General features: G+C 38.5%; 1 protein-coding gene across 2 annotated transcripts in view; it reads left to right on the top strand.

The window, feature by feature from the left end:
- CACUL1 (CDK2 associated cullin domain 1) overlaps window positions 1–14,576 on the top strand; it is a 39,535-nt gene that overhangs the window by 10,935 nt on the left and 14,024 nt on the right. Inside the window, exons 4-5 of one of the 2 annotated variants that reach the window (XM_079312121.1) lie at window positions 8,467–8,562; window positions 12,861–12,963. In XM_079312121.1, the coding sequence (XP_079168247.1) occupies window positions 8,467–8,562; window positions 12,861–12,963 (199 nt within the window). The remainder of the gene's footprint in view (window positions 1–8,466; window positions 8,563–12,860; window positions 12,964–14,576) is intronic. The other variant, XM_079312122.1, reaches the window with a different exon arrangement.

The raw sequence follows: 14,576 nt of genomic DNA, 5'->3' as shown, positions 1-14,576 counted from the left end.
GAATATGTGACACAGAGTGAAAGAATGGAGAATGGGAAATCTTAGGAATAATCTGGGATGTAAATACTTCAGTCAAGCATGATCTGAGCACATGAGATAAATGTCTGCTGTTCCTGTGTAAAAGTGTATGAACTGTTTATGGTTCTTGTGTACCACAAGCAGCACAAAAAGGAAAATCTAAAAGAAAAAAATTAAGTAGATGGTGAAGTATTAAGTTAAGAGTTTCTTCATACTGAGTTCTGTTACAGCTTATTCTGCATTTTTCTTGCCTATCTGTAGATGTCAGTGGTTTACAGCAGTCCTAGGTGTACAGTTTGTACATCCCTATCCTTCTCTGCATCTTACTTGTGCATCCATGCTTTTTTTCATGTGTGTTCCTTATTGAACATTCCTTTTAGACTGGAATCTCCAGATATGAACTTGACATTATCATTGTGTTAGCAGCCACACTGCTTTATTTTTCCCTGCAGCTTTTTTCACTTCCATAACTGATGTTTGAGTTCTGTACTGATTTGCAGTATGGGAAGTAGATAATCCAAACACAAAGAAACCCTAAACTACAGCAGCTTCTTCAATGCTTCTAACACATTGATAAGTAATTTCTGTCAGCCTAAAACAGTTTTAGTGCTTTAACTGCATCAGATATTTCTGGCTAAACACACATTCCCAAAATATATAGCACTGTGATCTCTCTAATGTCCTTTTTGTTGCACTGTTTCTCTCCTCTGGCTTTCCTTACAAGGCAAAATAACCACCCAGCATCTAATAGGCATGGTATTTGCTAGATTCTTTTCTTCTTTTACATTTTTTGTTCTCTTTATTCCTCATGGAGTACAGCCTCAGTGTTCTGTAAAAACTGCTTGGAGTTGGTGAGCATAGTATTTAAAAAAAAGCCTTCTCTTGGTTCTGCTGAGTTGGTGCAGCCTGTACACTTTTTCTTCTGTTTGTGAGAACTATGAATCATTTCAGCTTTACAGGTTTGGCCAGTTCTTCTGATATATCCCATGGTAATACACTGCTTTAGTTTGATTTGAATTTGGGAATACCCCAAATTCTTTACTCTGTGCTAATCTTTCCTGGACTCTTTTCTCTTAAGTCCCAAAACTGAGGCAGCTGATTTTAAAGTTGGCTTTAGCACATATGAGCCTAAATACTTCTGCCTAAAAGCAAGGCTGCCTTCTGAACATCAGCTTGTTGAAAGAATAATTGAGATTGTTTAATGCAATCTCAACCTTGCAAAAGCTTCCTTGTGTAGGTTAGACACACCTGTAATATAACACGATACCATCCTTGAGTGCATTACGTGAGTTTTGTGTGAACATGCTTGGCTTGTAGATGACAAATGGATCTTTTTGAACTGCTGGAGATAAAACTCTCATGTGTCTCAAAAAATTGTTCTCTAAAGAAACTATTTTATCTGTGGGTTGTGAAATTTACTCTTAAGAAATTACTCTAAAATATGTTTTGTTATCCTGATACTTCTCTGATCCTAATACATTTTGGTGACATTCAGTCACTCGGGATTTGTGTTGAAAATGCAGTTCTAGATCTTTACACTAGCAACAATAGCAAATTACTTTGTAAATGTTAGTTGCTTGGAAGTTTCTGGTTCCCACAGGCAAACAATGAAAAAAAACTATATGTGTGAATCCTTTTAATGCACAATTTGTGGTGTTTTGCTTTCTGACATAATCTCATTCACCTGCCAACAACTTTTAAGAGTTCTGTTTGTTTGGCAAGCTATGACTTGATGGAAGTTGTTGGTTCTTAATGTTCAGAGGTGCAAAAGTGGCCCAGTAGAAGCAGGAATGTTGATGTGTGTAAGAAAGCAGATGGTTATGGAAACTGAAATGGCAAATGCAATGTCTTTCTCTGGACAGGCCAGCACCTTCTTTGCATAGTAGTGTGACAGCTAAATGGCAAGAGGGCTGCAGAATGTCTGCATGGAACCAACATGCCAGAGCAAGCTGTCTCCTACAGGAACCACTCATCAACAGCCAAACCAGTAAAACCCAGATACCAAACTGTAAAAGTGGGAGCACCTCAGGGGACTGGTCAGACTTGCTCTTGCATGGATTTAGTCTTAATGGAGCTTGGTTTCTCTCTTTGGGGCATTCACTGCAGAAACTCCCTATATGTATTTATTTCCCCCCTCCCCGTGTGTGTGGCCCTGTGCTTGCCTGAGCAGCTGGCCACAGCTGGAGCCAGCAGAGTGAGGGACACTTGTGTCCTGAGCTGGGTGTCCCACAGACACTCAGAACAAACCCTGGTCATCCTGTGTGACCTTTGCTTTTCCAGACTGCAGGACAGCTTGGGTGGTGTTGGTGTTTGTTGCCCTGGGAATTCCTGAAGGTTTGTTTCAAGGTTATTTTCAGTGGTGGCAGAGGCCACAGGAAAATGTAGCTGGGCTGTTGTATTTCTGCATGTTGGACATTGGGTGCAAAGCAGTTGGAAATTGCAGAGCAGTGAGCAGTGCTTGCTGAGTGCTGGTACATTGAGATGAGATGAATTGCTTGTCATCAGGCTGATCTGGGGCCTCCTGGATGCCCAGCCATTTCCAGCTCCCTCTTACTGTATCTGGCAGTAAATGGTCAGTTCAGACTGCTGTGGAGAGACTCACAGCAAGGATTGCTTGCCTCTCCTGCAGCTGATGTCTGACCAGAATCTGCATTAGTTAAGACAGAGTTTCACCATTGGGACTTTTGGTAATTGAAAATTCAATGTCCCTAATTCTTGTGTTGATCTGAATTTTGGATTTTGTCAGCTTTAAAAAAATAATGTGTCACTGAAGAATACACAAATTAACTTGTTTCCTGTTGTCTTGAGATCTGTGAAGCCTGTAGCATGCAGATGATTTTCCTAAGGTGCTTTATTTGGAAACATTTCACTGGTAATGGGCATTGTTCATTATGTTGTGGTTTAAAATAATGTCAGCTGTTTTTGTGGGTAATTGCTGAGTCATTCAGATGTATGAGGTAGGGTGGATACACAAACATATGCTTTCAAATTAAAGACCTCTCTTTAAAATGAATAAAACTGTATTTGCATTAGGCACTAGTGTTTCTGGCTTAATTTAGTTTTATGCACTCTGATAAAGTAATTTAAAATCAAGCACTTTACCCATTATGTATCTCTTCAGTAAAAGATGCTGGAAAGCACTCAAAGCATTGTCAATCAGAATGTGCTGTGGCTTTGAGCTGGCTTGTTACAAATGTAGCTTTTTTGTGCAGGTGCAGTACAATATTTCCTTCTAGTTAGAATAAACTAGGTGCTTCCTTTGTGAAATGATTGAGAGCTGAAAACCATTTATTTGCCATGTTGAACCTTTTCTTTTTGTCTAGAGGAGAGAGAAAAGGGATCTGTTGTTTTCTGTTTGTGGTGGGTTATTTTTATGATGATGAATTATAATTTTTTATAATGAGCCTGACTGCACTGAGGAGTCACTGGTGTTGGTAGATAATTTGCATGTCTACTGTTTGGCCCCCAGGACCTGCAGGTTTATAGTCTTTGTTGTGCAATGCCAGAAAGGTTTCCTGCCTGATATTAATCATTACAACTTCTCAGCCTTTTGTCTTGCTGGCTCTCAAACCAGTCAGTGCAGTGTATGAAAGTATTGTCCCACTTGCAGTTTCCTTGGGAGAATGTGTATGGGAGTCAGATGTCCTGAATGAGGACTTTAAGGTGCTCAAACAGCCCCTGGTGAAGGTATCAGCAAAAGCAGCTTTAATATATAAGTGAATTTATTGCTGTGAATTTCACTGAATTGCATCAGATCATATGGATGATTTGAACTCAGATGGTAGAAAGCAGAAGTGTTATAAATGTTTAGACATCAAGAAGATGGCTTTTGACTTGAAATAGTAGGTATTATCATACTGCCATTAAAAATGACACAACCATCAGTAAGTTGAGCTTAGAGGAGCATTCTTGACTGCAGCCTTTTGGAAAGGCTTGTCACACTACACTGGGCTGCAGACCTTAATGCAATTACAAGAAAGATACAAGTAAATACAGCACAAATTAATGTGTCTTTAATAGATAGAAGAGCTTCTGAAGATTTCTTACTGCTACATAGTCTTTAGCTACATGGTCTTTAGGTACAATGTCTTCTTGTTTTACAAGCATGTAGAATGGGAATGGAAGGTGACCCACACCTGCTGACCTGGTGTAAGACAGTTACATGAGAAAATGTCATGAGGCTTTGAACAGGTTTGAGTGCAGGCTTGGCTAGGAAGACACAGCCTTTGAATCAGTGCTTTGGTTTGATGTCTGTGTTTTGTAAAATGTTTTAATAATACCAGTGATGTAGACCTATGCATCACATACATTGCAAGGCAAGGTAAACAAATTGTATTTTCTTGAGAAAGAGCAAAGAGTGGTTTAGAAGATTCAGATCACTTACATGAGTAACAGGTTAATTTGTGTAGTCACAGCCATTCTCCCTTTTCACTTGGCAGCTGTGGGAGGGATGCTGCAGCATATGTGCTGGCATTTTGGCAGGGAGCATATTCCCAGGAAAATGGAGCTGCCCATTCACCATAGGAATGTAAACTCTACTACAGAGACTGCAGGTGTGCCAGACAACTCTTCAGAAACAGATTAACTTTGTGTTCCTTAAACACAGAACTGTTATCTCTGTTTCTTTCTTCTGAGCCATTTCTGAGTTGTTTTGAGCGAGGAGTTGCCTTCTGATTTTATGTGCTCAGTTTAGGAATGATATTGAGGCTGGTTTTCAATCTGAAAAAACCCAGATCTTTTTCAGATGTATAGTTTCTTGCCCACAAGTGCATTGAAATGCCAAGATATTAGATTTCAAATAAGGAAAGGGTAATTTAATATGCAGGATCTCCAGCTGTTTGTTTTGTTTGACTGTGTTTTGTATATCATCCTTTCTCAAATTTGTTTTCTTGTTACTTCTAGTTTCTGTTGGTGCTGAGATGAACACAGTGGTGTGTAAGGAGATAAAATTGTCTTTAACTTCAGCTCTTAAACAGCAGCCATAGTATTTTATTGTAAGAAGCACTTTACTCACAACCAAGCTGAAGATGTTAACCAAATGCAGCTGCATCAGAGCTTGAGAGATCCAACCAAACATTCAGTGCTCCTGTGGACAGACACACAATACAATTGCTGCTAGAAAACTGTTCTTGTGAGTGGTAGATAACATCAAATGTAGAAGATTTAAACTGTCTGCCTCTATTGAGTGTTTTAAAAAAACCCCAAACAATCTAAAAAACCAACAAACTTACAAAGAAACTATCCCCAACCCCCTAAATTGACAGTTTGATAGGATTCAGGATGAGTAGTGAAGGAATGAGGGATCCTCTTCTTTCTTGGAAAACCTTAGGCTAGGGGTGTGTATTTTGTCTTTTTGAATAGCTTCTGTAATACATCCCTCAGGTAAGATAGGAGGGGATTTAAAGACTTAATAGTTGCTGGAGAGTTGTAAGAAGTAAATATCATGCTTAATTGTGCCCCTCCTCTTATAATTTAAAAAGCTGAATGTATGTGTTCTCTTTTTCTGGACTAGGACCAGGAGTAAAAAGTGTCAGCCAAAGCAGTTTTTTTGGGTTTTTCTTGTAATAGCTGTATCTGAATAAGCATAGATTTTAAATGCAAGTTGGGCTCTAATCATGGCCACTTAATATTAAAATCTTCACAACTTCTGTTTACTCATCAATTTGTTGCCATGTACTGCTTTTTAGTTTAGAAAATTCAAGTGGTTTATATAAAACTATTCCAGCTCCAGTTACTGTCCTATAAATATGAATGTTGAGATGTGGAGAAAGATCCTGTGCTGAAGCAAATAATTGATTTCAGTCTGGCAGTAACACTGTGATGAACAGAAAACAGATGGTTCTGTTTTCCCCACACAGATTACAGTAATTCATAGATGAGCTGTGAAAATACTATTATTGATTTCTCTTTGGCTTGAGTATTTTGGTAGTTTACCCATCAAGCTTTAGTTAAGCAGAGTTTGTCAAGCTTGCTTTTCTTTTTTTTTTTTTTTTTTTTTTTGTCCATGTCTGTTAATGTCTTGACTGTTGAGGCTTGACATGAAATGGTATGAGGAGAATAAAATTGAAAAGTGACATTTCATGCTGATGAAGCAGACAACACCATGATTTCTGCATGGCAGAGGTTAAAACCAAGGCCTGATATTTGTCTGACCCTAGTGAGGCACTTCCTCTGAAGCCATCAGGACCTCTCTTAGCTTTGTCTTTATCCAGAGCAGTTGTTTTCCACTTGATTGCAAGGTGGTAGTTGATAGCTCCCCTCCATTGGAGGGCTCCTGAGGTCATTTTCAGCCAGCTGGGTGTGCAGATGTTGTATCCTCATAAACAGCCTCCCTTCCTGTGACATGATCTTTGGGAGCTGAGCTAGCAAAGTTCTCAATCTGCAGTGGGGACAAAAGATACCAGTGCTTATATCCCCTGTCAAAAGTGTGGCAGCCTGGCTGTATGCATTGCCTGGGATTAAATCTCCACTGCCCAGACAGCTTCTGTCTGTGTTTTTTCTTGTTGGCTTTATTGTTGTTTTGGTTTTTTAATGAAAATGACAAACTATCAGTGAGAGAAGAGTGGTGCCATGTGTGAGGCTATGGTCTCCTTTTGTCTGACGTGTTCTTTCAAGTAGAACTTTCCTTTTTCTTTAATCTTAGAAGCTGTATACAAATCAGAGGGTATAACCATATTTAAATTTGAGGTTGAAAAGGAGTGAAGCAGGAATACATACTGCTTAGAATGCAGATTTCATTGCATGCTATTTGCAACAAATTGTATATGTAGCTATATATGAAAGGGAGTCCTTGGAGCTCATAATCACTTTTATACCTTGTTGGCATTTTGAACTAAAATTTGTTTGGCCACCCCTGAGAACTGCATTTGCAATAAGATTAAAACCTTGTGATCAAAATAAGGAATAACCATATATAGCCTTTGGCAACTGCATATGGAATAACACTCTTTCTTCCTTTGCCAGTTTTGCTTTCCTTTCTGAACTGTCTGCTCTGTATTGGTGTTTGCTGTGAAAATTACCCACGTGTTCATTAAGCATAGTAAGAATGGAGGCAAAAGAAGCTATTTTAAAGGGGAAAAAAAGTCATAAATTTAGAATCCTTAACAGAGCAAAATATCAACATAAATTTTAACTTTTCTCTTAGGGCTGCTGGTGAATGTCCATATAAAGGTTGAAAAATGTTCTTGAAGATAGCTTTAAGTTCTCATAAGGTGGTTGAGGTGCAGCTAAGCCTTGAGTGTTTCTCACAGATGCTTTGACTTCAGGAAAATCTTTGAACTTGTTTTCTTGCAAGGTCTCAGTTACTGCTGTGTTCTCCATCTTCTTTTGGCTTGGTGTTGTCAGAAGGGAAAACAGTCCAGGGAAAGAGAATTTTTACTTCTCACTTTTCTCTTGGGTTTCTATAGGTATATCTGTATATGTGAGCAGTAGGAGCTCAGGCAGCCACCCAGCCCCTCTGGAAAGACCAAAGCAGGGGCTGGGCTGAAGGTGGGGCAGTGTAAGGGAGAGGATTGGGGTGGAAAAGAGGATAGTGGAGGAAGACATTGCTGTAGCTCCACTTCCAGCTGTGGGTATCTAAATGCACTTGTGAATGCTGCAGTGCAGCTCCCCTGCATGCCACCAAATGGATATTGTAACAGAGACAGTGCTCAGTGCTTCCCATTCTTCTGCTTCTCTTCTCAATTTAACTTCACCTACAGCTGAACAAATCTTTTAAGTTTCCTTAGCTCCTTCTTTGGGAAATAGGGTATTGTAGCCAGAAAACAGCACATTCAGGTTTTGTGTAGCCAAGTTTAGGCTGGGGCTCCAGGGGGATGGAGCACAGCTGGAGATTTCCACAGGCCTAACCTGGAGTGTGAGACCTGAGTACAGAACTCTCTCTGAAGATGTTGCTTCTTTGTAAAGCTGAGCTCCCTGAACTGAGTCTTGCCTGAGGTGACCCAGCAGTAATTAGAAAGATTTTCTGTAGAGGACAATGTTCCCTGGAGCTGCAGGATGTGCCACTCACCAGCTCAGCTGCAGAGCAGCAGCTTCATGCCACCCTACTGTGAATGGGGTGGGAACACACACTGCAGCACTTGTGCTGATTTGGTTATGGATTCTAGGCATGACAGCTGGTGCTTTCAAAACAAACTTCTGGTCTTTGAAAAGTGTTTTTATTTGCATATGCTAAATGTCAGCTTGTTACAGGCTCACTGTATTTCTCATTGAATGGACCTTGTAGGGCACTGATGTATAGTCCTAGGCAAAACCTAGTTACTGAAGGGAGATTGATTTTGCTGGAGGGAGTTAGAGCAGAAACTCTGGAATGATGTGTGGCTTGCTTTGTGTGGACCTAATGTATCAAATCCTTTGTAGTTGTTTGAGTTTGCTGTGAAAGCATAGCCCATGCTGTTCCAGATCTTTCTCTTGTTCAAATTCCAACCTGACTTTTACAATTTCTTGCAGGCCAGCCCTCCAGATCTCTATATTGAAAGATTTAACCTAGCTCTTGGACAGTATATGGGAGCATTGCAGAGCATTGTGCCTCTTTTCATATATATGGTAAGTTTTAGAAAATTCTTTTCAAATAAATATTTCCATACACAAGATGCTGACTGAAAGTAAAAAGAATAAAATGCAGCTATAATGATTTCTGACATGCAAAACTTATGATCCATGCCTAGTTTTGGTGCCTGCCTAACAGTACTGATCAGATTGTATGGGGAGAGGAAGGGGAAGCCATGCTTTCTAAATGCAGACTTTTGCAGTTGCTTTCTGACCTAATACTTCTTTCCTGGGAGTGGGGAGAATGGTTTTGATTTTAATGGGAAAAAATCCATCTCAAATAGTTTATTATTTATATCTTCTTGAACAGAAATCATTTATTGACTTGTTAAGTTTTGGCTTCATAGTTTGGGCAGGTTGTGGAGATGATTATTTTTTGCTTTCAAATAGTACAGATTTAGAAAAGACAGGAAGATGTATCTTGGCAATGTCTTTACCATTTGATAAAGTAATTCAGAGTGCTGGATGGATGAAGACAAAATAATATTCATAGCAGTGTCAGGTGTACTTGGAGTGGTCCAGAAACCAATAATTTGCATCTTTTTGTTCAAGTACCAAAACTTATTGCCTTTTTTTTGTGGTAATGAATAATTCAAGCTTGAAATATGTCATCCCAGAAACTGTCCTTGTTTTGGAATTACTTAGAAATGAAAAAGAAAAAAAAATTAAATAAGCCTCAAACTCTTCAAAGTTTTTCTCATAGGTAGTTTCAAGAGTTTGGGAAGCCTTTAGGAGGCTCTTTTGTGTCTCAGTGAATTTAGGTAACTTGCTAGAGTATTTTGGCATTGTGTTACCATACAGATTTGTTGCATTAAAAGAAGAATTTGCCTTTCTTGAACTTGGTGTCTTCTAATCTGCCCTTTTATCTGGTTCAGTTACCTGTTATTTCCTCTTGCTGCCAAAAGAAATGCTGACTTGGCTCAGCTGTACAGCTGGTTTATAAACTACTGGCAAATAATCTGTCATACTTTTGCACTGAAATAATTTCACTGTTGTGCATGATGTGGGAAATATGTCCAGAGAAGTCAGGGTGAAAAATGTGTTTCTTAGTTTTTTCTGTATGCATTTGGAAGTGCTTTTATGTACAGGTACTCTTATGATCTTGCATTGTAGTGTCTAATCAAGTTTTCTCATACAGCAACAACAGTTTCCTCTGTTTGGTCCAAAAGTACAATTGAAAAACAACTGTAAGAGGTGAAAGCCTAATTACAGTCTAAATTACAGCTTTGCAGTTACTTTAATAGATACTTTTCAAAGCATTTTGAAGTGGATGAAGTTGTTAAACTCTGCCTTTGTGTCAGAGGTGACAAGGTTTCCGTTTCTGTGATTGCTTTAATCAGGAGTTTCCAAGGCTGTTGAGTTGCTCTTGAGGACTTTGTTCTGGAAGGATAATTATATTGCTGCTTAGGAAAACTTTTAATATGCATTTAAATATTTTTAAAATCTATGAAGCTGAGGAAAAAACTAAAGCTTTTATGTCAAACTGGAATATGGCATAATATTTTGTCTTAGTGTTAGTCCTGTGTATCTTAAAAGCAGCAGCACTTTCCTTTCCTGACATGTACCAAAGCAGGAAAGGTGATTTCTTACCCTGTGTGTCTGTGGTGGCCAAGGGGTGTTTCCAAGCTTATCAGGAGGGTGGCTGAGAGGACTGACCTTGCAACTGAGGGAGTTTTGTTTTTCCTTCTTTTGCTGGGAACACTTTGTTTTTTCATATGGTGGTGGATTTTTGTCAGAAAAGCACAGAGGCCAAAAGACCTTCTGAGATTTTGTGGGTTTAGGCTCCTTCAGAAGTTCAAGGATGTACCTGAAAGTAAAGCAAATTAAACTGGAAGTCAGCTTCACAGAGTGCTTTGTTCCTAGCAGAAAACTGTTCTGTAAATTTAAGTGAGATTATTCTGGTTACTTACAGATTGTACATATCACAGTGGAAAAAAATATTTCCACTTGGAAAAAAAAAAATTAGACGATACATGTTTCTTATAGAGTTTCAGTTTTTCATTTTACTAAGAGATATAGCTTTCATTGCCTCCAAAATAATAAAAATGTTATCCCTACTGGGTGCTATTGCACTTTGTTGCTTATCAGCTAGAGGGCATTTTGTGTGTGTCTGTACACACAAATTATGTGAGTATGATGTGACAAGCACACCTTTAAAGTACTTATTGATTTCCTCTTAATATTAACTGGAATTTATCTTTTAAGATTTCCCAGATTGCTTTATCGTAAGTTGTTTTGTAAAATTAATGTTTGTGACTTTTTCAGTTTCTCACATCTGCCAACTTTTTATGTGTCAGTTAGACCTTTACATGACTTGAGACATTTTTCAAGAACTACTGGCACAGCCTAGATAGTGACAAGTTATACAGAAAATCTTTCTGATTTACCCCTAACAAGAATGGGGGAGGTGACAGCTCTTCTGCTCTCTCCTTTCAGCATTGTGCATTGGAAATGAAGTACTTGAGTTAGATGCTTTTTCATTGTCTATTTAAGCTCACACAGTGGAAACCCTTTTTGGAAAGGTGTTTCCAAGTGAGCAAATGTGAAGAGTATTTTACATTTCTTCTGTGTTTGTACTGTCTTGTAACTGCTAGGTTATGGGGGGGTTTTGTTGCTTTTCTAGTAATGGAATTAGTAGAATTAAAAGTTTAGGCTTTCCAGCCCCTGAGCAAAACAAAGCATCATAATCTTGTGCAGACTGGTTTAGGAAAATGTTCTGGTGAAGGGCTGTAGTGTGGTGTGTGGCTTAACACTTCCTCAAAGTGTATCTTTAGTTGTTATGGCTTTCTATTGCAATGGCAATTCACCATTGGCCAAAACCATTGCCAATAAGTTAGTCTGTTTCTAATGAGGCTGTTCTGTCTGCAGAGCCTTTCCCCCAATCTCTTTCACAGGCCCAGGTGAGGGGAAATAATTGTCCTAGTCCTTGATAAAACCTCTACAGGCAGGATAAATTCAGGATATCAGTGGGAACCACTGGCAGCAAGTTTAGTAAATTAAGAAAAAAAAAAACCAAAAACACCCCAACATTTTAAGGCTGTTATCCATCACTGCAACAAATTGAAAATACAATAGGGGCATGTATTCAGCATTCAGCCCTCAGATTGCCTTTGTTCTACCAGCTTCAATCTTTATTAAAAGTAAATAAATGCTGGTGAATGTTCTCTCAGAAGCTTAAGGGGTTTCTCTCTGGACAGATTGTTATGATGTGTTTGTAGCTTTTGTAATGGCCAAGAGAATGGGTTTTACACAAAAACATGAAGATTGCTCTGTGTTCTGAGAGTTTGTTCTGATTTCGTTAAATGCTTTAGTGAATAGGAGAAAAACTTGATTTAAAGTGTGGAAAAACCTTTCTCCCTTAAGATATCCCTTCATCTAGTAAATCTCTCAGATAAGTGTTCCCGTGGATCATTTTTGAGTTTATTTCCTATTACATTATCTGTTTAACTCTTTTATATCATTTCTCCAAATTAGTTAACTTAGCTTTTCTACTTCCAAGTCAGCTTTTTAATGGTAGGAGATTTATCTTGAAGCAGTTTTTTCCCCCCAGCTGTTAAAACACCTCTGTGAATAAGACTCAGACAAGAAATCTTGCTATTAATTGCAGGAAATGGTGCATTCATACCAAATAGTGTATTAGCTATTGGGGCCCTCAAGGAATTATTAATAGAATGATCTTTGAATTTCCCTTGAAGAGATGAATTCTTTATTAATGCTGAATTGGTCAAAGTAATGGAATCCTAAAAATTTTAATGTAGTTCATTTTTGTGTATATTTGTATATATCACTTATTTCTACAGCTGATTCATTCTGAGTAGCCATCCTCTGAGATTGTCAGTGAACCAGAGAAGTGAATAAATGCTGATGGTTTGTTATTGTAATCCATCTATTTTAATGACTTAATCACTTTTAGTCTTTGGAAAGAATATTTTCCTTTGTTCCAAACATGATGTCCAGCTGTATTTTTGTGTTCAGAGAAATTACATAATTTCCAGAAGTTCTAAAATGAAGTGTTTTGTATATAAGCTCTCCACTCTGGATCAATATGGAGGTATAGCTGTAGATACAGAAAACAAAATGAATATTTATGGCTGTATGTAAGTAGGTTTGTCACCAATGTTTTTTCATTGTACAGGAATGTTCTATTTAGTTTAAATGCAGTCACCAAGGAAACACTTTGCAGGTGAAATACTCTGTAGCTTTCATATTCTGAACTATTTTTATTCAGAGAAAATATGTTTATTTTATTTGCTCTTATGGGAAACAAACTTGAAAACGTCTGTCTTATTTTCCAGAATAAATTTTACATAGAAACCAAGCTAAACAGAGACTTAAAAGATGACCTTATAAAGCTGTTTACGGAACATGTTGCAGAAAAGCACATTTACAACCTAATGCGTAAGTAAAGCTGTTGAATTTTTCTTCTAATGGAAGCCTGGAGAGCCACAGTGCTTTCAGATACTGTGGAAATCCACAGCAAATAGGGATAAAATGCCAAATACTAGTGAACTTCAGTACAAATTCCTTTGAGGCACGAGGAAATGTGACACACGTCACCTTATTTTTTTCAGAAATCTTGTATGAAGTAATGTTTTGTTTGAGATCTGGGGGAACCAATATTTATTTTCTCTTGTGATTATGGCAGAATGAATGTTTTATTATTGTGTTATTTATGCTGTTACTTTTCAACTTCATTATGAAAATATTGACACAGGTATCATTAAGAACATGGTGTGGTCAAAGAACTGTGCTACCTCTGGGGTTGTTGTCACGATGTTCTCAAGTACTGCTGGAGGTGGGGAGCTGCAGAATGCTGACAGCACTTCTCTCCAGGTTAATGGGTTAGTGCAGATAGAATGTGCCTCAAGTGATACCCACAGCAGCACTGAATGGGAAGTGGGACTCCTGTGGTGAACCACAGTGCTTGTCTGAAACCTGCCACCTCTGAGAGTGTTTGTGAGCACAGGGACCTTGCTGCTGCCCTGCTTGGCCCCTCAGAAGGGCAGCTGGCCAAGCATTAGAGCAGTGGGAGTGGAGTTCATTGCTCCTTTTGTCTTTGCTTGGGTAGCAATGCCCTGCCCTTTGCAGGCAAGGGCTGGGAGAAGGAGCTTTGCTGTTGTTTCAGGCTCTCTGAGAGATCATTTCCTGGGAGAGGGGTGGGTGAACAGGGTGACTGCAAGGTCAGGGAGCCTGGCACCCTACAGGGATGGGAGATTATCCACTCTGATCAAGTCTTGTCCTTGCCATCTGGAAAAGTGTCACTAAGAGCAGATCTGCTACCTTAAAAGTAGCAGAACAATAAGAAATGCCCAGCCATGGGCCTGATGTTTTATTTTGTGCCAAAGGGAATTACTGGTATGGAACCTGCTAAGATGATTGCTGCAACAAGATCATGGAAAATTTGCCTGATATTGCCTTAAAATGTTTGCATTTCTCAGGCAAAGAATTTATTTTTCCAGTGGCAAAGCAAAGGTGTAACACTGAATAAACCTCTGGCATAAGTGATGTCACATGTGTTGTTGCTAAGTAATTAACTTTCTGCAGTGATAATAGCAGAATCAAATAGAAATTGCAGATGAACTGTTGAAAGGAAAAGACCTGTGGTTGAGTATGTGTGTGGAATTAGAAATACTTTTCTCCAGCTGTTAATTGCAGAAGTAAAGTGAAAAAAAAAAAAAAGGTAAGCTGTCTGTGTTGCTGTATATGAAGTCTTTTGTTTAATGAGCAAGAGGTTAATTTCCTTAGGTTCATTTCTGTCTGACCATCAGTTTATTAAAGCTAAGTTATTTGGATTTTATCTCCCTCCTAAGTAAGATGATGAATACTGACAGGCATGAACTCCTAACTGTGATCTGATTTAATTAAATCTTGGATAAGAGGATCTATAAATTGAGTTAAAGTATGTCTAAATAAATTTTTAGACTTGCTAACAGGTTCTTGGGAAATAATTGAAGATACATAGCACATGATGTAATGCTGCAGATGTGTTGAAAAACTTCTAGTACTGTATT

This window comes from Erithacus rubecula (assembly GCF_903797595.1).
Source record: "Erithacus rubecula genome assembly, chromosome: 9".
NCBI classification, from domain to species: Eukaryota; Metazoa; Chordata; class Aves; order Passeriformes; family Muscicapidae; genus Erithacus; species Erithacus rubecula.
Note: the sequence above shows the minus strand (reverse complement) of the source record. Positions and strands in the feature narration are given on the sequence as shown.